This window comes from Dermatophagoides farinae, chromosome 6 (assembly GCF_024713945.1).
Source record: "Dermatophagoides farinae isolate YC_2012a chromosome 6, ASM2471394v1, whole genome shotgun sequence".
NCBI classification, from domain to species: domain Eukaryota; kingdom Metazoa; phylum Arthropoda; class Arachnida; order Sarcoptiformes; family Pyroglyphidae; genus Dermatophagoides; species Dermatophagoides farinae.
The window spans coordinates 2,008,279-2,031,474 of record NC_134682.1 but is presented as its reverse complement, the minus strand read 5'-3'; the positions used below and the strand labels follow the sequence as shown (position 1 = coordinate 2,031,474).

The following is a 23,196-nucleotide window of genomic DNA, read 5'->3' as shown; positions in this document are numbered from 1 at the left end:
CATGATTGAAATACCATTCTATCATTACATCGATAATCATCAGGATAATCAATTATCGGAATTTGAATCATCGCAAGACGGAAACACTTGATTTTAAAATCTCATCTAATATCTAATATCTAATCTAATTAACTATATATACCACTATTTAAGTGGATTATTTGTTGTTGTTATGACGACAACATATATAGCTATATTGATGATAATATATGATTATTATTATGCATGCAGTATATTTATGGATGGTACCCAAAACACACACTCTTTATATACAGTGGCTTGTCGTTTTGGCTATATTTTTTGTCTTTGTTTTATACTTGTTGGATTGAATGGACAGCTCATATCACAAAAACAAAAATCATAAATATATTGGTTACCAATTTGGATTTGATCAAGTCGCTGCCTATTTGATTTTTTTTTAATCATTAACAATCGTCTATCGAACAAAGGTTAGGATTTGGGATTTGGATTTTTATTGGATATTGACGTTTTATAGCCAATCATCAAAAATGATGTTTGCCATTCAAATGTTTTGATGTGATCATCTTCTATTATACATCGATTATCGTTCATCATTGAATGAATAGCACCGTATTTGTAACCAAAGATCAATCATCATACCAAATATTTGCTATCCAACAAATATCAAGTTAATCGATCAATCGATATCACAATAAGCTAGGCGTTTTTCATCCACATTTCAAAATCAAATATTTTATCATATTCATAGCATCCATTTGGTCTCATCATCATCATCATCACCATCATCATCGATCATTTGTTCATTGTTCATTCTTTTGATAGATTCTAAATCAAAATTTTTAAAAAAAGATGGCCTGGACTAAATATCAAATATTTCTGGCAGGATTAATGATCATTACTGGATCGATTAATACATTAGCTACCAAGTAAGTTATCAACGGTTTGATTTATTTATTTTTGATTCTCAAAATATTGTTTCAAATTCATTGATCAACAGGTGGGCTGATGATAGTGAATCAAAAGGTCGTGATGGTAAAGTAAAAAAATTTAATCATCCATTTCTACAAGCAGTGTCCATGTTTTTTGGTGAATTTCTTTGTTTTTTGGCCTATAAACTAATGTTTCATTATTATATGCGACGTAATGAAAATGATGAAGAAAAATTACCTTATTCGAATTAAAGGCAATCGAAAATTTAATCCATTCATATTTATGATACCAGCATTATGTGATATGACGGCCACATCTGTCATGTATATTGGTTTAAATATGACAAGTTCATCCAGTTTTCAAATGTTACGTGGTGCACTCATCATATTTACCGGATTGTTTTCCATAATATTCTTAAAACGACGTCTTCGATTATATCATTGGGTCGGAATGTTTTTGGTTACCGGTGGTTTAGTTATTGTCGGTAAATTACAATTATAGATAAATTAGCTATTGTCATAGCAATAAAAAAAAATGTTAATTTTCCTTATGTGTATAGGTTTGAGCGATATGTTAGGCCAAAAAGACTGGTGAATCTGGTGAATCAAATTCGATAATCGGTGATGTACTTATTATGTTGGCACAGATTGTCGTTGCAACACAAATGATTGTTGAGGAAAAGTATGTTTCTGGTTCGAATGTATCACCATTACAGGCCGTTGGTTGGGAAGGTATATTCGGTTTCATTACATTATCTCTGCTATTAGTGCCGATGTATTTCATCAAAGTTGGTGGCAAAATGTTCGAAACAAATCCAAATGGTCAAATTGAGGATGCTATTGATGGTTTCTATCAGATTTTCAATAGCTGGGAAGTTGCAAGTGGCATTTCGGGTTCGTTTAGTTTATTTTGACATTTTGACTGGCTATTGATAACTATTTTTTTTTTATTATTATTTGATACACACATTAAAACAAACAGGAACGATCATGAGCATAGCATTCTTTAATTTTGCTGGCATATCAGTCACTAAACAATTATCGGCTACTACTCGTACTGTATTGGATTCAGTTCGAACGATTATCATTTGGGTATTTAGTCTGGCAATTGGTGAGGAATATTTTTCCCTGTATAAATTGGGTGGATTTTTCGTATTGCTTATTGGCATGGCAATCTATAACAATGTATTCAATGGATTATGCAGTAATAATACCGAAACATTGATTATTACGGATGATGCTGAAGGTGAAGAAGCTGATGGTGCCCATTCACAGGATATCATTTCCTAGTCGAATATCTTGTCAGCTTTCTTTTCAATTAATCAACTACCACCACCCACATTAATGTAAAAAAAAAATCTCGTTTTGTCATTTTTTTTCATTTGATAATGATTTGTAGACATTATTATGTCCATGTGATTCCATTATCATTTTTTTTATCACCATATTTACATTTTTGGATACATATTCTCTTTTTTAAAAAAAATTAACTCACTCATCATCATCACACACACACACACACACATGTAATCATCGATCATCGAACTTAGTTCAATAATTTTTTTTTTTTTCATTCTAAGTTCGATGATCATTTCAAAACAAAATAGATAGATTACACTTATTTTCAATTAACAGATGGAAGCACTTGACGGTATTTTATTTTATTTTTTAAATTGATTTAAACTTTAGGTTTATATTAAAAATTAACAACAACAACCAAAATATATATAAAAAAATAAAACAAAAATTGATCACTGAAAACAATAATTGTTAACAAAATGACGTGTTTTTGATATTTTTTTTCAGATTTTTTTTTATTTTTATTATCATAAATGTGTGTGTGTGTGGATTTTAATAATAAAAACGATAATGCTGATGATGATGATGATGATCCATCGACGCCATTGGATAATTTTATCCAATAAGAATTGACGATGAATTGGCTCCACCATACATTTCGAGGGCAGGGTTAAATGTCCACATACACACACACACACACAAATAAACAAACACTGTGTTTGTAATATGTGAATACATTGAAAGCTCCAACCACCGAACATACACATATATCAATATATAAAAAACAACAACAGCAGCTGACATACAGCCATACCCAAACCGAAATCGCGATAGAGAGAGAAAGAGAGGCAAAAATTGTACACGATTGATGATGATGATGATGATTTTGTATTATTCACGTCAGTCGTCATTTGAATGCTAAAGCGTTTCATTCGTACATTGCCGCATGATGAGAAATTGATTTGAAGTTAATTATATTGTTTTTATTTTGTTTTTTTTTCAATTTATTTTTTTTTTGATAAATATAATTGCATCAAATCATCATAAGTTATTCACAACTGGATTTTTGTTGTTTCTTATTTTGTGCTATTGTTTAATTATTATTGGTCGGTGGGTGTGTGTGTGTGTGTGTGTGTGTGTGTGTGTGTGTGTGTGTGATTGATCATCAATCAAGTGGATGTATTTGTTGATTCTGTGAGAGTGTGTGTGTGTGTGTGTTGTTGTTGTTGTTGTTGTTATCATATTTGTTTGTTATCAACGGTATCACAACCTGTGATCATAAAAATCATTCAAAATTCGTGTCAAAAATCGTATACCGATTCCATCATATCCATCATCGGCTATGGATAACCAAACAATAGATGATGGTGGTGGTGGTGGTGGTGACGGAAGCGATATGGATACAACAATTGTAAGTATTCGAAATTTTTTTTTCGCATTCTTTAAAAAAAAACTATTTCCACCCAATGATGCATGGCTCCAACCACCAGCCCCTTTATATTTGATTCTGATATTGCCATCAATGGCGGCAATTTTTTTTTTATTTATAAAAAATAAAAAAAAATTGTCAAACAAAATAAGTGTAGGTGGTGGTGGTGGTGGTGGTGGTGGTGGTGGTGGTGTTTTAAACATGTACATATATTGATGTTCATCATGAACGTAACGATTAACAACAACAACAACAAACTTATTATTATTCTATATATATTAATTGATCACAAATTCATTTATTGATGCGTTGCTATGAAATTCAAAAAAAAAAATTCTGGCAATCAAATCCGTCCTTCTTTTATATATTCCTATTATTTATTCATTTTGTTTTCATTAAGTCAACCCAGTCATCAGTTAATCATAATGATGATCTGATTCATATATTTCGATGAAAATTAAAACATATGAAAGCGACGAAAATTAGAAAACAAAAATTGGGCAAAAAATAAATATTCTGTGAATAGTAAAAAAAAAAAAAAAAAATTTTTTTTCTTTAAATTTCGAATCATCATAGTGTTGTTGTTGTTGTTGCTGATGATGATGATGATGGTGATGGCAATGGCAAATATATAAATTGCAGAAAAAATGATGATGATAAAATTAATTACATTCGACTTTTGAATGAACATTTGGAATAAATTCTCTGTCTCTCTCTCTTTTTTGAATAAAGTCTGTCTAGAGATGATGATGAATTCATGAATTTTCGTTTTCGTTTTTTTTTTGTTGGTTTGAAATAAAGCCAAAGCTTCGAATAATTCAAATATTTATAGCTAAAATTCGACGAATGATAGCTGATGGTTGATAGTGGTGGCCTATGATTTAAAACGAAAAATATTTCATTTCGATTCATTACTCTCATTTTAGCCATTACACAAGTGACAGCCAGAAAATAGCAGAAGCAACAGGCAATTATTTGTTGATTGCAATATGGCAATATTAACACTCTCTCTCTTTCTCTATATTTTTCATTTTCCAAGATTAAATGTACTATGCTTCATTAAATGTTTGTGTGGGCATCATTTTTCAAAATTATTATAACGGTTCATAGTTGATTCAGACCAGAATTTTTCCATCATCATCATTAAAATTCGTCAGATTAATCGGCATGGATACCATGCATACATGCACGTTATTGTTATACCATGGCCATCAGAAAAAAAACCAGCATGACAGTAGTGAACATGTGGTCAATTGAAAACAACAGAAAAAAAGGGATATATCTACATGATTAAAAATTGATCGATAAACGATAATGGGTAAATCATACCATGTATGTGTATACATGGCACGAATTCCTAGACCAAATAATAACAAGCTTTTTTTTACTTTTACTGTAGATTATATAGTTTAATAGTATTATGATGGTGTGGACACACATACATACACACTTATCGATACAATCACAGAAGATGATGATGGTCACTTTGATCATTTTTGACCATATCAAGTCTTTGTATGTGTATGTGTGTGTGCCTAGAGGCAATCAAGAAATAAAGAGAGAAAAAAATGGAATGTTTCATTATTCGATGATGATTATGATTATGGTATTGGGAATTGAGAAATATTTTTATTCCTCTCATATTCAATCGCTCTCGCGCGCGCAATTATTTATACCAAATATCATTTTGACCAAAATGAACAAAAAAAAAATTAATAACGTGCTCACCCGAAAGAGAGCAATAGAGAGAGAGACATGCAAATATTTTATTTCTCTGTCCCTAATGTATTGGTTATTCATAATCTTTCGATGGTTGTTTTTCATTTGCTGGTTGGTTGGTTGGTTGTCAAGTAAAGAAAAAAAGAACAAAAAATTTGGGCTGTCAACAAATTTTCAATTTGAAAATTTATTCAAATTCAGAAAAAAATATATATATAAATGTTCTTCATTTAATGCAAATAAATATATAAAATATAAAACAACAACAACAACAACATATGGCACACATTTGGCAAAACATTTTTTTTCTTCTGGCCCTCTTCAATTACCCACACACAAACATATTCGATCAATTTATTATATTTTGTTGGGTAAAATCAAGAAAATTTCGTTTTTTTTTTTGTTTTTGTAAAATTCAATAGTCAATGATATTGAATGATGATGATGATAATATAAGATTCGCCTCACACTTTCTTTCACTCTCATTCTCACTATCATAAATGTTGAATCTTTCTTTAGTTTTTTTTTTCGTTGTTGTTCTGGTGCATTACTATTTATGGATTCCAAAGAATTTAAAGATTATATGATGATGATCATCATCATCAATAATAATAATAATATAACTCGATCGAATTTTGATCATTCATGAATGTTTATATGATAATAGTGGTGGCGGTGGTGGTGGTGTTGGTGGTAGTAGTGGTGATATCATCATGACCTTTTTTTTGTTACTGTCTGTCTTTTATGTTTGTTTGTTCGAAAAAAAAATGAACGGATGTATGATGATGATGATTATGACGGCGACACTTTTGACAGACATGTGGTAAACACATTGGTGTCCGAGAAAGAAAAAAAGAAAAAGAAAAAAAAACATTCAATTGAATTCAAATGTGAAATGAAATGAAAAAAAAAATAATAAAAAAATTGAAAAATTGCAATTCGATACTACCCTACTGCTACTATTTTAATATATCACTTTTTTTTGAATATATTAAATATATGGATGGATATTGATGGTCAAGTGAGAACAAAAATTGTCACCATTTTTTGTTTCATTAATTCAATGTCATATTTTTTTTGGCTCTGTGTGTGAAACAGGGATTATATATAGTGTGTGTACATGTCATTATTATTATCATCATCATCAAATCATGATTAAGCCACACACACAAAAATGCAAGATGAACCAATCATAATCAAGACATATAAACATTATAATGAATCAGACACCTCCTTTTTAATGATGATGATGATGATGATGATTTTTTTTTTGTTGATGATGATGATGGCCAATCGATCAAAATCAAATCATTGAAAAAATACTTCATCATCATCATCATTAAATATAGACCCTATAAATGTCTATATTTTCATATTTTTTTTTTCATTTGAAAAAAATTCTTGCCTATTTACACACCAAATACTAACCATTGGTATTGGTGAGATAAAAATACAAAAAAAAAATAATAATAATTACTCAAATGAATTATGGCTCATCACCATCATCATCATCGCCATCATTGTCATCATTGAATTGTGAATTGAATTGAGCCAAGTATAATTAAGATGGCAATTGATGTGATGGTGATGATGATGATGAGAACTAGTTATGTATATCATGAATGTATGTGTGTGTGTGTGTTTGGAGATTGTCGGTTTTAAAGATGATGATGATGTTTGCGGCCCATTATAATAATGATAATAATAACACTATTTATTTGACATCTCTTTTTTTCACGTTTTTTTTCTATTTCATTTTTTTTTGCTGGCTTGTCACCCCAAAAAAAAAAAAATTTTGTCGAGTGTCGAATAAATAGCCCCACATTTGTTAAATGATTTCGATTTAAAAGGTGGCAATCATCATCATCATCATCATCATTCGATCAATTGAGATTCGATTCGATTCGATTATTGATTGAATAGTCACACCATGTGTGTGTGTGTGTGTGAATTGGAGGATGAAATGTAAACAACAAATAATTTCGTTTCGTTTCGATTTTTTTTTTTTCGTGGAAAAAAGGAAAAGATAATGTGTGTGTGTGTGTGGAGGGGGAGGCTAGGAAAAAAAGGATGGCCATTACCATTATTATGATGATTATTATTATTATTATTATTACATTCAATTGATATAACCGGTCGATTGCAGAGAAAAAAAAAACTTGTTGAATTTTTTTTTGTTTTTGTTTTTGATGAAATTCAAAGTTCAAGTTTGGTCATTTGATAATTGTTAATTTTTGGTGGTCATTCAGATTTTGATTTGTTGATACCCTGTTGTTGTTGTTATTGTTGAGGTACGATTATTCATCGATCGATGAAAAAGTTGATGAGATAATCAATAATGATGATGATCATCATCATCATTGAATAGAGAAACAAAACAAAACAAAAAAAAATGAATAAAAAATTCATTTTGATTTTGCCAATTTCTATTTGTTTTTTGTTTGCTGCCCAAATTGACAAGTGATGAATGTTTTTTTTCTTTCTTATTTACTATATCGATAAAATGTAGTTCCTATTGTCTTTGCCATTGCAAAAAAAAAACATTCATCCATTTTATGTATGTATATATATCCGATTTAAGTTATCATCATCATTTGGGTTGCCACTATGAATAAATGGTTTGGCCAATTGATGATGATGATGATGATGAAAAATTCATTTAAATTAATCAATTTTGAACAACAAGTAGCTACTAGTAATTGTAAGCCATGATGATGATGATGAACCATTGATTATTATCATTGAGAGAAAGATATGTGTAGAATTAAGTCTGAAAATATCAAAAAAAAAAGAAGAAAAAAAAGAAAACAAATGAATTAATCATGCTAAATACACAAAACATAAAACAGAGAGCAAACCAGATATTTGGGCGCTCACATCATCATGTCAAGTTTTGTTTTTGTTTTTTGGCTTATTTGTTTGATTATTATTTCTGGTCTTCGTCGTTTTTTTTTCTTTCTCTCTCTCTTTAGTTTTTGACCAATAATCGATTCGATTATGATCAATGTATCCATTTTGTATGATGATGATGATGATTATGATTGGAATCGTGATTTTTGTTTATTTATTTCATTTATATTTTTATATTTATAATATTTCAATCAATATAATCGAAATATATATGTATGTCTTGCCCGTTTTTTTTTCTTCTTCTTCTTCTTGTAAATTCATTTTTTCTATGGACATTTTCTTTTCCTTCTACGGGAATTCATTTCATTGTCCATGTTTTTTTTTTGCTGCTGCTGCTGCTTCTTCTTGCTAGCTGCCTATTTGGTGATGATTTATAATTAATAATCCTCCTTTTTTATATATATAAATATACAGTCATCACATAGGTACATATCCAATGATGATTAATATCAATTCCATTCATTTACCCAACATCATCATCATCATCATTGTTTTTACAAAAAAAAAAAAGAATATGACTGCTGACCCCTGGAACTATGAATAAATGAATGAGATGAACACGATTATTGCCAATTGTGTGTGTGTGTGTGTTTTCTTTCATTTTTTCCCTATGATATGTCTCTCTCTCTCTCTTAGGTTAGGTTTTTACATATAATAACAAACTGGACAATGAAATGTTGATATGTTACTTATATTTTACCCTGGATTTATATTTATATAAATTGTTCATGTCATCAGGTCAAATTATTTGTTTTGTTTTGTTTTGTTTGTTACTTGTTGATCAACAGACAAAAAAAAATGAAATATTATTACCCAAATAAATGTGAATGAAATTTCAATTGAATTCCAGGTACACATACAACATACACACACACACACACACAGCATGATGATGATGATGATGATGGTCATGCTAATTATGAATTTCTTCTTCATGATCATCATTTTGATATTATCACTGACAATGGATTAATGAAACAAAACAAAAAAAAAATTTTTTCCTTTCTGATTGTCGTTGGGAAAAAAATAATTAATTAATATTTTTGAAAATCATTGATCATTCATTTTTTTCATTGTTTTTTTTTTGTTTCATTTTTTCTCTTTTTTTTTAGAATGATATTCATCATAATAATAATAAAAATAATGATGATGATGTATTACGTGAAGAAGAATTATCCGATAATGATGATGCTGATAATAGAAGTGATGATGATGATGATAATGATGATGATCACAATAGTCATCATAATAGCCGTAATGGTCACAATAATAATAATAATTCATCAATTAGTGATAACGGTATAGTAACGGATAATACGACAGCCACTGTTGCAGCAACAACAATATTGAATGCAATGAATCGATTATCAAAATCTGATGATTTAAATGTTGCTGAACAAGCTACAGAATTATTATCAAGACATTTTAAACAACAGCAACAGCAACGTAATCGACAAACAACAACAACAACATTTAAATTCAGATAATGATGATAATAATGATGGTGATGATGATGAAAATGATAATGATGATGATGATGATGATGATGAAAAACCATCATCACAACGTGAAACAGATGATACTTCAACATTAATGGATGATATTGATATGAATAGTTTTAAATCTGAACATCATCAACGAGAATTAATGTTGGTAGCAATGCAACGGCAAGCGGCACAAATGGCTGCTGCTGCAGCAGCTGCCGGTTTACCTACTGCCGCACATTTTGCTAATCTTGCCGCATCGGTTGGTAATCTAGCTGCATCATCCGGTGGTTTCAATACCAATTCATTTGGTCATCAATTGAATGCAGCATTTATGAATAATCATCACCATCATCCGCATCATAATCATCATTCATCCGCATCACCAAGTCAAACATCAGGTTCATCGAATCATTCAACAACATCACCATCGGCATCAGCTTCTATGCATATCCAAAGCATTGAACCAGGAAAAGGCTATACTTATGAAGAACAATTTAAACAGGTATGTATATATGAGGTTTCTTAGATCAAGCAAAAAAAAAAAATTTTGAATTTCCGTTCAAAGAAAAAACACACAGAACAACAACAACAACAACAAGAAAATATGATGATCCTGAGAGTCAAAGAACAGAAAAAAACAGCGTAAAAAACAAATAATGAAAAGGTGGCCATTGATTTATTATTTACCTAATGGGTGTCCCCAATATTATTACACATATTACATCCTTTGGTAAAAAGAAAAATTCAATTACTACACATTTTAAAACACACACACACACAAATACACATATATAACATTAATCGACAATCAAATTATTATTATTATCATCATTGATCAATATTGTTCACACAGGTGGCTATTTTTTTCCAATGATTATGATGTGTACAAACCTGCCGACAATCAATAAGTAGCCTTGTTTTGTTGTTCATATATATAATATAAGAAATTCTCGACCTTTACCACCATCATCGATGATGATGATTGTCTGGCCTTTTTATTCTTTCGTTCTCTCAGAATGGCCAACAAAAAAAAAAAAAAATTTTCTCAGGCTATAAAAAAAAATCTGAGAAAATAAAAGCAGCAATTAAACAAAAGTGGTCAATTTTTTTCTTTGAGGGGTATTGTGTGTTGATAGAGTGGGGGTGTTAGATTTACTATTCCTATTCGAAACATTTGAATTCAATCAGGTCAATATATAAAGTCACCATTCGATAAGATCAACAAAAAAAGAAAAAGAAAAAAGATTCGAATGTTTAATTTATATTCAAATATTTTTTTTGCTAGAATTTTCAAGTAGAAAAAAAATCGATTAATCATTACAATATCATGATGATGATGATGATTATGATTAAAACAAAAGATTTATCATCAATATATTCTTTTCACTGGAAAATCCACGACAATGACAGACAGACAGACAGACATTTAGACATTCGAATTTTTTTTTTAGTTTTTTTTTATATTTTGATTATCAGAACCATCATCATCATAATTAACTATCAACGTTTTTTTTCTCTCATCTTGATCATTGTTGTTCAAGACGTTTTTGAAGTTGGTATGTGTTCAATTAATAAAAATAATAGCCAACTCAAAACTGGTGTTTTTTTTTAATATTTACATTTGTTTTCTTTCTAGTTGGCTATCAATATATCAAAAATTCTCTCTCTCTCTCTCTCTCTCTCTATTATTTGTTATGAAAATGCAGGAAATAATGATGATGATGATGATGGTGAAAGACAGAAAAGCTCATCGCATGGCTGGCTCATAATTGATTGGCTGAATGGAATGAAATGAAGAAAAAGAATTAATTAGTCAAAAATGTTGATTGTTGAATTTGAATGAAGATTGATCCAATCATCATCATCATCATCATCGTTGTTTATGTGCATGCCATACATACAATAATAATAAATATTTTTTTTTCGTCAATTCATTTTTTTTCTGTTTTATAGGATTCAATTTTTTCTTACATTTACGTAATTCAAGCATACATACATACTACAACAGAGAAAAAAAAAGATTCGATTCGATCGATTGATCAATGATCAATTTGCCAATTTCCCTTACCTGATCGTCTCCCCCTTGCATACATTCGATATCTGAATAATAATGTCCTGCCTTTGAATAGGTTGTCTTTGATGATGATTTTTGTTTTCGTTCGTTTTGTTTTTAGTTTTTCGATGATGATGATGATAATAATAATCATAAAAAAAACAATGAGAGAAACAAAAAAGTCTTGTCGTCATCGTTGTTTTTTTTGTTGTTGTTGTTGTTGTAATAATTGTTGATTTGGATTCGGTAGATTAATAATGCGTAAAATTTATGATCAACTTATTATAAGTGATACTCCCCCCCCACCACCACCACCATGTCTATATCTAGAAAAAAAAATCAATTGAGCACAATGCATTAAGGATAAAAAAGAGGAAGAGGATGATGATGAGGAGAAGGAGAAGGAGGGGAGGAAGAGGCAACATTTTATTCATAATGTTCCACTCGATAAATCGGGCAAAAAAATTTTTTTTTTTTTGCTGTACTTTTCTTGTTCATATATCGATGTTGATATGAAAAATTTTCGGGTTTGATTTAGTTTTTGTTGCTGTGAACACATATTCATCGGCCACTAATTATAGCCACACACACACACACACTTACTTGGATAAAGCATAAAGATCCAAGTTAGAAGAAAAAAAAATGGCTAATTATAGACATGGAAAACAATGGAAAAAAATATTATTATTAATTCGATCAATTTTTTTTCGCTGTCTTACATAATCATCATCTCTTTATATATATATATGTAAATTCATCAAACACATTTACCCCTGTATCCCACTTTTTTGGTTCGGTAGTAATTTTTTCATGAAATTGATGACACGTGCCCGATATATATCAGTGGGGGGAGGGAGAAAAATGGCAAAAAATACTGAAGAAGAAAATAAGAAGTTGTATGACAAGTTATCATTTTTTTTTCATAATTATCTACCATCTGTTGTCATTTTGATGATATTTGATGATGATTTGTTTTTGTTTGTTGTCAAAATATAAAAACAAAAGATTGGAATTAATTATTTCACAAAAAAATTTTCTTGTTTAGCATTTTTTTTTCTTTTTGATCATAGTCATCATCAATGATCATTGATGATGTCACGGTTCATGATTCTTCAATATATATGCACATATACACCAGATAATCATGATAATAATTCAAAACAAATCGATGTCAATTTTGATATGGCAATCATATAATATCTGATGATTATTATAATTATTATGATGATTATGATTATGATATAATGAAGATAATGATGATGATGATGATCACCATCATCATCATCATTCATCGATATTATGAATATGTCGTTTACGAATGAATACCCTTTTTTTTGTTGTTGTTGTTGTTTCGAATGTTAATGACCGGATTTTTTTTTTTTTTTTGGCTCTTTTCTATTTTAACCTAGCTATATGAACTAAGTGATGAACCAAAACGTAAAGCATTCCTGGACGATTTATTTAGTTTTATGCAAAAACGAGGTACGTATTTTTTTTGAGTTTTTTTTTATATTTAAAATTTATATAATAACTGTATGTATACATATGGTTTGCGTGTATATGTTGATTCGATTTTTTTTTATATCTGACCACATGATGATGATGATGATTCGAAAAAGGCCTCATTGTTTCAACATAGACAACAACAACAACAAAAAAAATGAACAATATTTATGATCATTTGATGATGATGATTTTGTCGGACAAAATCATTTGACTTGATTGAGTTGAGCCTTTTTTTCCCGGAATAATTCCGTTTAAAAAAAAGATTTCTTTTTTTCGCTTTTTATTTTGACGAAGATTCATAGTTGAATTGCTTGCGAATTTTGTTATTGCCAAGATGATATTTCGAATGAATTTTTCGTGGACGTTTTATATTTATGATCATCATCATCATCATCATCACCAAATCTACCATGAACTCCATACACACACACACACACATATTGTCCCGAGTGTTAAGTGTGTTTGTGTGTGATCCTCGTAAATTCGAACATACAAAAAAAAACATTCGATTTGTGACTTCGCACACTCACACAACAAACGTACACACAATTGATCAAGACCATCATCATCATCATCATCATCATCAGTGATCATTGAATTTACCCAGGGTCATATTTTATAGTCACTTTGTTTCGTTTATAAATTCATTGATGATGATCATCATCATCATCATGGCTTTACTTTAGTTTTTTTTTCTTTCTTTCTTTTTTTTTCATCAGAATAGATCATATTACCACCACCACCATCACTATGTAGCTTATTCAAATGATCGCGGCATATATCTATCTATTCATTTTTTTTTTCATTCATTTCAAGATGATCAAACGAAAGATTCCATATACGAATTTTATTTTTATTTTTTTTTTTTTGATTTGAAGAAATGGCATTTGAGAAAAAAAATGGTTAACTGATAATAACCATATGGTCAAGAGGCAGCAATAGAAAGAAAAAAATGGTAATACACGAAACAAACGAAAAAAAAACATTACATTACATTATATTAGCTTTTTTGTTTGTTTGTTGTTGTTGTTGTTGGCAATTTGATAATCACACACACACACACACACACAACAATCAAATATAAATGACCAAATGTTGTTAGTCTCTCTCTCTTTCTATTTCTATTGTTTCAACCAATCAATCGGATCGATCAATTCATTTTTCGATATCATCCCATTATATATTTCTATAATTTCGTTTGTTGATTCGATCATTTTTTTTTCATTTTTTTTTCCATTTTAATCATTGGACCTTGGAATATCACAGCAAGCAGTCAAATCAAATGGCTATGGCTGGTTGGTTTGGTTTGGTTTTAATTAATAGCCACACACACACACACACACATACATTTAGCGTTTGCGAGAGAAAAAAAAGGACCGCTTAAACCCATTATTATTATTATAAGTGTGTTTGAATTTGAATTTCTTACCTGTTTTATTTTTGATTTTTGTTTTATTTTTCTTCTTTTTTTTTGTTTTCTGTTTACAGGTAACAAAAAAAAAAAATTTGAATTTCATTTCTCTTTCTCTGTTTTTAAAGTCAAACAAAATTATTAGATAGAATAGATCTCATTCACTTTATAATATGGCCCTTCTTCATTTATTTTTTTTTTCTCAAGAATTTCATTTCGAATGATTTTTTTTTCGGTTGTGTGTGTGTGTGTTTGATTATCATTTCGGGTATCAAGGGGTCTTGGCCGACTTGTTGGCTATCTATGCTGACTGGCTGGCTGGCTGGCTAGCTGGCCATATAATTGCTATGGCCTTGACTTGGCTTTTCATTATTTATTCAAACACACACAAATACATTGTACATTAAGTAGGCCCCGAATATTTTTTTTTTTTTGCCAATCAAATCAATCTGTATTATACATGTGTTCGTGTGTGTTTATCGATCATCAATGATAGAAAATAGAAAAAAAAATCTATATCTTTGTATAAATTATATGATTCAAAATTTGGCACCAGTTTGACTGGAACCTTTTTTTTTTTTTTTGGTTTGATTAGTCCGAACGCGATTCAATCAGGCCTTTAGGCCATTGAAAAATTATGATGAAATTTTTTTTTTGTTTTGTTTTTCATCTATCCATTTGCTATTGGTATATAGAGGTTAATTGCTATCCCTTAACATTATGATGAATTTGAATTAACCCCCCCACACACACCACTTTTTATTCATTTTATTATATCTAATCTATTGATCAATGAATCAATAATTTATTTGATAAATTGTTTATAGGCACACCAATCAATCGCATTCCAATAATGGCTAAACAGGTACTTGATCTATACGAATTATATCAATTAGTAGTTGCACGTGGTGGTCTTGTTGAAGTGATCAATAAAAAAATATGGCGTGAAATAACCAAAGGTTTAAGTTTACCATCGTCGATAACAAGCGCTGCATTTACTCTTCGTACACAGTGAGTATAGAAATTTTTTTTTCTCTAAAAAAAATTTGAATTGAAATTAATTAATCCATTTATATGTGTAATAGATATATGAAATATCTATATCCATATGAATGTGAAAAAGAAAAACTTAGCCAACCGGAAGAGCTACAAATGGCCATTGATGGTAATCGTCGTGAAGGAAGACGTTCAAGTTATGGCCAATATCCTGATTTAACTAATTCACCACCACCACAACCATTACAATCATCATCATCATCATCATTGCAACCACCAACATCTGCACAACAATATCTAAATCGTAATTCATTGTTTGTAAATAGTGGATCAACCAATAATAATGGCCATTCATCTTCACCATTAAGTCTAGTCTCTAGACATATTCTCAATGGTCATCATCATAATCATCATCATCGATCATCATCACAAGGTCATTCTTCCGGTATGTATAGAATTTTGATTCTGATGATTATAATAATAATAATAATTTCCATTATATAGGAGAAGAAGATAATGCAAGCGTATCATCCAATCATACACCATATTCACATTCGCTACCCGGTAGCGGAAGTAGTCATCATCATCATCATCAACATAATCGCCTTAATCCCAATGAAGCGCTCAATCTAGAGATAACTCCCCGGAATTCATCTGCAACCAATATGGCTGGTAGTGGTAATTATAATGAAACAACAATGACCACAAGTTCAACATCAGCCAAACTTGGTTCATTAGATAGGAAAACGAATTACGAAGATTTATTTGGCGTTACGCCCAATAAACGATTCCATAGCGATGAGGTATGAAACCCATTTTCTCTAAAATGCATAATTTTCATTATTCCATTATTTCCATTACAGAATTTTCTACTAAATGCATGTAACTTTCCAAGCACACATCTTAAAATATCAAGTAAAGGTATGATATATCCAATTTTTTTTATTCGTTCATTATTACAACATTACAATTAATTATCACATTTTGTCATTATTACAATTTAGATGGTCGAACTTTGGATGGCCAATTGACTGTTAGTATGGAGATAAATGGCATTCTTTATCATGGTATATTATTTGCTCAAACCAACAATACTAATAATAGAAATAACAGTGGCAACAAATAAATGACTCCATCCACACACACACACACACACACAACGTTATATACTCAATAATTGATTTATTTCGAAAAGACCAAAAAGAAAAAAATTTTTGCTCATTATTTCGATTCGGATTGGATTGATGGATTGACCAAGCCAATCAATCAAAACGAATCGAACGATTCCGCTTCATCATCAACATAAACACATCCATCCTAACCAAAAAAAAAAATCGTTCGATTCAAACATTTTTTTTCTTCGTCATCCATATCTACTTATAATTATTGATTGATTTTTTTTTCACTATTGATTTCATCATCATCATCATCAGGATTTAAATTGTCTTTGTATAGCCATGATGATGATGATGATGACTTATTGATTGATTTATTTGATTTTCATTTTATTTCATTTTTTATGAAATATTTTCCATCCTTCATCATCAACATCATCATCATATTCATATTTGGACATTATTTATCATTCATTATGTGTTCATTATATATCCAAAACAAAACAAAAAAAAAATTGATTTACCATTGACCATTGACTGACCTTACATTGATGATTGAAATCAAATGTGCCTTTCACCCTTGCCCTCATACACACACACAGACATATGATGATCATTGCTTTTCTTTCGAATATCTCATTTTTTTTCTTCTTATTATCATTGAATGATTTTTTTACTTCTAATGAAGAAAGCAATAATTTATAATATTGATGAATATATAATAATTTATACATCTTATTTAGAGCAATATTGAAATTTTTTTTTTTGTAAAAGAAAATATTGACATTTTTATCAACATCTAAACATCAACAATAAATGAGTTTATTATTATTATTATATTTCAACATTATTTGATACACTAAAATTTTCTTTTTTTTTGCATCCATGATTCTTATTTAGAACCGACACGTGTTCGTTTGTTCCATGAGAAATTTTCTGCATAAGTTTTTTTCAATTTACGACGTTCATGTGTTTCATCCACTTCATAATGGAATCCATTACGTTCACAATAGGCTATAGCATCATCTTTGGTTGAAAACCATAGATGTAGATTTGATTTAGGATCACCACTAATTATTGGAAAAAAAAATTTCGGTTTTATTGATAGTTCAAAGAAAAGGCGATACACTTACGTTGATGTCCATCCCATCAATGGATTTTCCCATCGTGCACGATTTTCAAAATCTAATTTCCAATTTTGTGTATCAAACGTACCGGATTGCATAGAATTTTTTGCTGGTTTATAAATTCGAACCCGTCGATTATGGACATGTTCAGCCGGTATACCCGATATATTAGACAATGTATTCGGTTCCTCTACGGTTACATACGAATTCTTAAGACTTTCGACTCGGGAAACCTTTTCCGGATCGGAAAGAACTATAGAATTATCTTCACAATCACCGTTTAAAAATCCACCTCTCGATGATGATGATTTGTATCGTTGTAATGATGCTGATAATAATCTAATTAATAAATAGAGGTACAGAAACATTGATCAAATATCAATATTAATAAATTTAAAACATAAAACACGTTCATACCTAGATTCATGTGATTGCAATTTTTGCCATGTTGATCCAATTAATTGTCGAAAAGCCATGACTATTCTAAATGGTCAAAATAATCAATAATTTTGATTGAAAAGTATGGTGAAATGAAGAAAATCAAAAAAAACCCCTTCAGAATAGAATGAGTTTGTATACAAACGATTATATACGTTATTTATGTTTGACGTCGATATTGTTGTTGAAACCAAGAGCGAACAGGTCACACAAATAAACACACAAACACACACATTGAATATTGAAAAAAAATTGATGAGAGTTTCTTTACCAACGACACAAAAATCAATTTCATTTTGTTTCAGGTCAATCCGATATCAATATATCACGAAACGATTTATTTTTCATTTCATTCATCATGACACAAATAAAAGGAGTTTTACCTGGTGTTACCATACCATATATGATGGGACTGACTCGTAGATGGTAATTTGTTTTGTTTTTTTTTTTTTTTTTATTTTTGGATTTAAAATTTCATTCTGATGATTTTTATAGGGTTCGTTCTGGAGCCACATTTGGTGCAGCCAGTTTATTAGCCATTACATTCTTTTGTGATTGGAAAGATGTACTCATCAATGTTCCGGTATTAAATTATAAATTTAAAAAAGAAGAATAAATAAATCCGAATGAAAAAAATGATGTAATTATAATGAATTAAATGATGATGATTTTAGGATATATGATTGATGAATAATAAACAATGAATAAATAAATAAAACCAAATTGATTATTGATGATAATGATGATTACGAATCATCGATTCGAATTCTCGGAATTGTCAATCATTAATTGTTTTGATTTTAATTTGTCGATAATTACCATAGGAATCGGTTATCAATAATATCTGTAAATGTGTATCTGTTTGTTTAGTTGTTACCATCACTCATTTCATAGGGAGTTAATCTTAATATATTTTTGAGATTCTTAAAAAAAAATATATAAGCAATGGAAACGCTAGATCCAAATGTTGGACCTTCCAATCGGATCCTATTTCGTCATGATGGTAAAACCTATGAAAAGGTTCAAATTTTAGGTCAAGGTAAGATGAACTTTTTTTTTGTAACAAAATGAAAATCATTTGAATCGATCAAGGATCATTTGGTTATGTTTTTCTATGTCGTAAACAAAGTGAAACCGAATGTCAATATGTTGCATTGAAAACGCTTGATGCAAATTCACTTGAAGCTGATCAAATTGATTTGACTATCAATGAGATAAGAATACTATCCATATTGAATCATGAAAATATCATAAAATATAATGGAAGTTTTTTGTGGCGAGATAAATTCTATATTGAAATGGAATATGCTGATGCCGGAACATTGAATTCATTTCTTGATTCATTAAATTGTCCATTACGTGAATACGAAATTCTTGCACTATTTCTACAGCTAGTAACAGCCGTACGATATCTACATCGTAATAATGTTATTCATCGTGATATTAAAACGAAGAATATTTTCTTAAATAAACAAGGCTTTATTAAATTAGGTGATTTTGGTATATCGAAAATTTTGGATCCAAATAAAGATGCTAGATCGTTTGTCGGTACACCACTCTATCTGTGTCCAGAGATTGTAAGTTTTCATGTAAATACGGTATCATTGATTGATCTAATCAATCAATCAAATCAATAGTATGCGGGAAAAGCCTATAATAAACCGGTGGATATCTGGTCATTAGGATGTGTCCTTTTTGAAATGTCACTTACATCGAATAAAAGTATATTTGAGGACAGTGTCATTGCTCGGTTAATGCCGAAGATTATCAAAGTAATTAATTTTCGAAAAAAAACCAATCCCTCTATGATCATATTATTATTTCATAGGGTCACCATTATCATCTACCATTGAATGGACAATATTCTAAATCGTTTAAAAAATTAATCTATAGCCTATTACAACGTAATCCGAATAAACGACCAACAGCTGTATATATTGAACAACAGGTAGCATTCATGATGAATCATTTGTCGGCCAGAAATCTAGAAAATATAAGTTGTTGTTCGATTCCAAATATTGTTATGGATTCATCGAATCGAAAATATTTGCATCATGATCAAAGGTATGTTCGAATCTTTTTCGTTATCTACATATTGGTTTTATCAACTTTTTTTCAGACAGAATTTTATCAATCATTGTTCGTATGTTTGTCAATTAGATCTTTCTCGATCGGATATGGATGTTGCATTAATGAAAATAACATGTTCACATCATTCGTCCTTTAGACAAATAGTCAAAAGTGATAATCACTATATTGCTTTATCGAACGATAATCGTGTATATTCATGGGGTGAAGGCTCAAATGGGGAACTTGGCCATGGTCCAGAGACAATTTCATTGAAAAATGCAAAACTAATACACTTGTTGAGCCATTATTCAATCATAAAAATTGGCTGTGGTCGTGGATTCAGTGTTTTTGTCGATCGTAATGGTATGGTTCTTACTTGTGGTAGTCATCGTAGCTATTGTTTAGGTAACGATGAAAGAACCGATAGATTTCGACCGACTATTGTAAATGAATTATTGGAAATCAATGTTATTGATGTTGACTGCAGTGAAGATCATGTTGTCGTTGTCAGTTCTGATGGTCATGTTTATGGTTGGGGCTCTAATCTAAATGGAAAACTTGGTCTTGCCAATCAACAACAGGTGATTGTCATTCCCACTTGTATCCGGTTAGATTGTCGAATCAAAAATGTAATTTGTGGTCCCAATGCAACAGCATTCATTGATTATTACGGTTCTATTTGGCTTTGTGGTGATAATCAATACAATAAATTAGCACTGGACGATTATCAATTTGGTCATTGTTTGTGGAACAAACAGATTATGATGGCTACAAGACCAATTCAATGTCAAGCCATCAAAGGTCGAGTTAAAGATGTATGCTTAGGTGAGACGCATTCATTTTTCATACTTCATGATGATACCATTATAGCTGCTGGTGATAATTCCTATGGACAGCTAGGTCTTCGCCATTGCAATCCAATCGGGAGACCGATACGAGTTTCTCCGTTAAAACCAAAACAAAAATTCAAGGTAAACAATTATTATTAATTATGGTTATAATTCACCATTCAAATTTGTTTAATCAACCAATCAAAAGACAATCAAAGTTGGACGATTTTTCACTGCAATTCTAACGGATAATTCACTCTATTTTATCGGTGTTCGTAATTTACGATCAACGGAATCACAATCAACACCTAATTCATTTGAAAATGGTGATGATTTTATCATTGCCAATTGTAATGAATCAGTGATGGACATAATCAAAACCTATGGACCAGATTATCCGATAATTAAAATATCGAAACCAAAAATAATCGTTCGAACAGCCAGTGATCTTGTACATATTGATTGTCATCGTCATCTTATATTGTTTGCACAATCAATCATTAATGTTTACAAAACGAAAACTTCACCAGAACATTCGATACAATTAAACGATATTTATTGTCATAAGGATTTCATATATGTTTTAATCGATTCGATTCAGAAACAGGATACACCACCAAAACATATGGATTCGCTTTCATCAGAATCACTCGAACATTCAGCCTGTTTACCATTACAACTTTCTAATGAAGATCTGTTACTTATAAAATCAGATTATGAAAGTAAATTTGTAAGTAAAATGAATTTTATTCATAAATTTAAAAAAAATTGATTTTTGTTGTTATTGTTCAAAGAGCTATGCCTGGATTGATGACATCTAAAACCAGCTTAACCAACAGTCTGCATGATACATGAACCGACTTGTAACAATTGTAGAAATTCATCACAACCATCCAGTAGCCGTTTATCTGCTATGCCAATTTGCCAACAAATTCTGGATTTTTGTCCATCATTCAACAAACATTCATCGGACATGGCTAGCCATTCTTGTAATTGACAAAGGAATTGTGTGGCAGAATAGCCTGCATGGATAATCTGTTTAGTTTCGGTCAACAATTGCGAATATGATTTACTGTTACGACATATGTTGAAAAAATGTTCGATACGTTTCAATCGGTACTTGACCGGCAATTTCACAAATATCATCCGAACTGATCTCATCATCATCACCACCATCATTGATCAATGATAATGTTTGTATCAAAGTGATCGCTTTACGAAGATCACCTTCGGATATTTCTATCAATATGTCCAATGTTTTATCACTAACTTTGAATCCTTCTTGATGACCAACTTTCAACAATGTTGCTTTCACAAGATCAGTTTTGAGTGGCTTGAATCGATAAACAGTACAACGTGATATGATTGGATCGATTATTTTTGATACATAATTACATATCAAACAGAAACGTGTAGTAGCAGAATATTTTTCCATAATTCGTCGTAAAGCGGATTGTGCATCTTTGGTCATCGAATCACATTCATCCAGTACAATGATTTTAATAGCAGCCACCTGATTGTTATTGGATATTGTTCGCTGGGCAAATGATTTTACTTTATCTCGGATCACTTGAATACCACGTTCATCTGATGCATTCAATTCGAGTACACGATTTTTATAATGTTCAACACCGAACAATTGTTTAGACAATGCAATAATGGTTGATGTTTTGCCGGTACCCGGTGGACCATAGAATAAAAAATTTGGTAGATTACAAGCATTTGATGCAATAATACTTTTTAAAGAATTAACAATTTCATTTTGATATACAATATCATCCAATCGTGATGGCCGATATTTTTCCACCCATGTTTTGAATTTATTAACAGGAGTTGATTGTGAATCTTTAGATGAATCGTTGTCCATTGTTAATGAATCCTAACCAGAAAAAAAA

The 23,196-nt window shown here is 30.3% G+C and overlaps 6 protein-coding genes across 8 annotated transcripts in view; 4 read left to right on the top strand and 2 right to left on the bottom strand.

The window, feature by feature from the left end:
- The window catches only part of LOC142597610 (cytochrome b-c1 complex subunit 10-like), a 91,504-nt gene extending 72,293 nt beyond the window's left edge, over positions 1 to 19,211 (top strand). The window contains exons 2-3 of one of the 2 annotated variants that reach the window (XM_075732110.1): positions 18,662 to 18,827; positions 18,897 to 19,211. In XM_075732110.1, the coding sequence (XP_075588225.1) occupies positions 18,760 to 18,827; positions 18,897 to 19,017 (189 nt within the window). In that variant the 5' untranslated portion in view covers positions 18,662 to 18,759 and the 3' untranslated portion in view covers positions 19,018 to 19,211. Of the gene's footprint in view, positions 1 to 18,613; positions 18,828 to 18,896 lie in introns of those variants that run through there. The other variant, XM_075732109.1, reaches the window with a different exon arrangement.
- On the top strand, positions 222 to 2,672 carry Tango9 (transport and golgi organization 9). The gene is given in 6 exon segments (XM_047057081.2): positions 222 to 908; positions 980 to 1,157; positions 1,159 to 1,396; positions 1,472 to 1,488; positions 1,490 to 1,805; positions 1,894 to 2,672. Coding segments are annotated over 6 exon segments (1,134 nt in total). The 5' UTR covers positions 222 to 831; the 3' UTR covers positions 2,202 to 2,672.
- LOC124493954 (uncharacterized) lies at positions 2,717 to 17,670 on the top strand. The gene is given in 9 exon segments (XM_075732098.1): positions 2,717 to 3,621; positions 9,381 to 9,722; positions 9,724 to 10,257; positions 13,218 to 13,290; positions 15,553 to 15,736; positions 15,811 to 16,166; positions 16,226 to 16,524; positions 16,585 to 16,642; positions 16,726 to 17,670. Coding segments are annotated over 9 exon segments (2,037 nt in total). The 5' UTR covers positions 2,717 to 3,552; the 3' UTR covers positions 16,848 to 17,670.
- ND-18 (NADH:ubiquinone oxidoreductase subunit 18) lies at positions 17,640 to 18,576 on the bottom strand. Its single transcript, XM_047057250.2, has 3 exons — positions 18,381 to 18,576; positions 17,970 to 18,302; positions 17,640 to 17,906 (listed from the first exon to the last, which is right to left on the bottom strand). Exons 1-3 carry the CDS (start codon positions 18,437 to 18,439, stop codon positions 17,729 to 17,731), a joined length of 570 nt encoding a protein of 189 aa, XP_046913206.1. The 5' UTR covers positions 18,440 to 18,576; the 3' UTR covers positions 17,640 to 17,728.
- Positions 19,212 to 19,217: 6 nt separating the features above from the next.
- On the top strand, positions 19,218 to 23,013 carry LOC124494080 (serine/threonine-protein kinase Nek8). 2 transcript variants are annotated; one of them, XM_047057231.2, is made up of 7 exons: positions 19,218 to 19,440; positions 19,494 to 19,978; positions 20,039 to 20,173; positions 20,230 to 20,465; positions 20,521 to 21,442; positions 21,510 to 22,031; positions 22,096 to 23,013. In XM_047057231.2, the coding sequence occupies exons 1-7, from the start codon at positions 19,347 to 19,349 to the stop codon at positions 22,120 to 22,122; spliced, it is 2,421 nt and encodes an 806-aa protein (XP_046913187.1). In that variant the 5' UTR covers positions 19,218 to 19,346; the 3' UTR covers positions 22,123 to 23,013. The 2 variants fall into 2 exon arrangements, with proteins under 2 accessions (XP_046913187.1, XP_075588211.1); XM_075732096.1 differs by having other exon boundaries at positions 19,329 to 19,440; positions 19,531 to 19,978.
- LOC124494091 (replication factor C subunit 4) lies at positions 22,027 to 23,175 on the bottom strand. The gene is given in 2 exon segments (XM_047057244.2): positions 22,027 to 22,414; positions 22,416 to 23,175. Coding segments are annotated over 2 exon segments (1,038 nt in total). The 5' UTR covers positions 23,169 to 23,175; the 3' UTR covers positions 22,027 to 22,129.
- Positions 23,176 to 23,196: the final 21 nt, after the last annotated feature.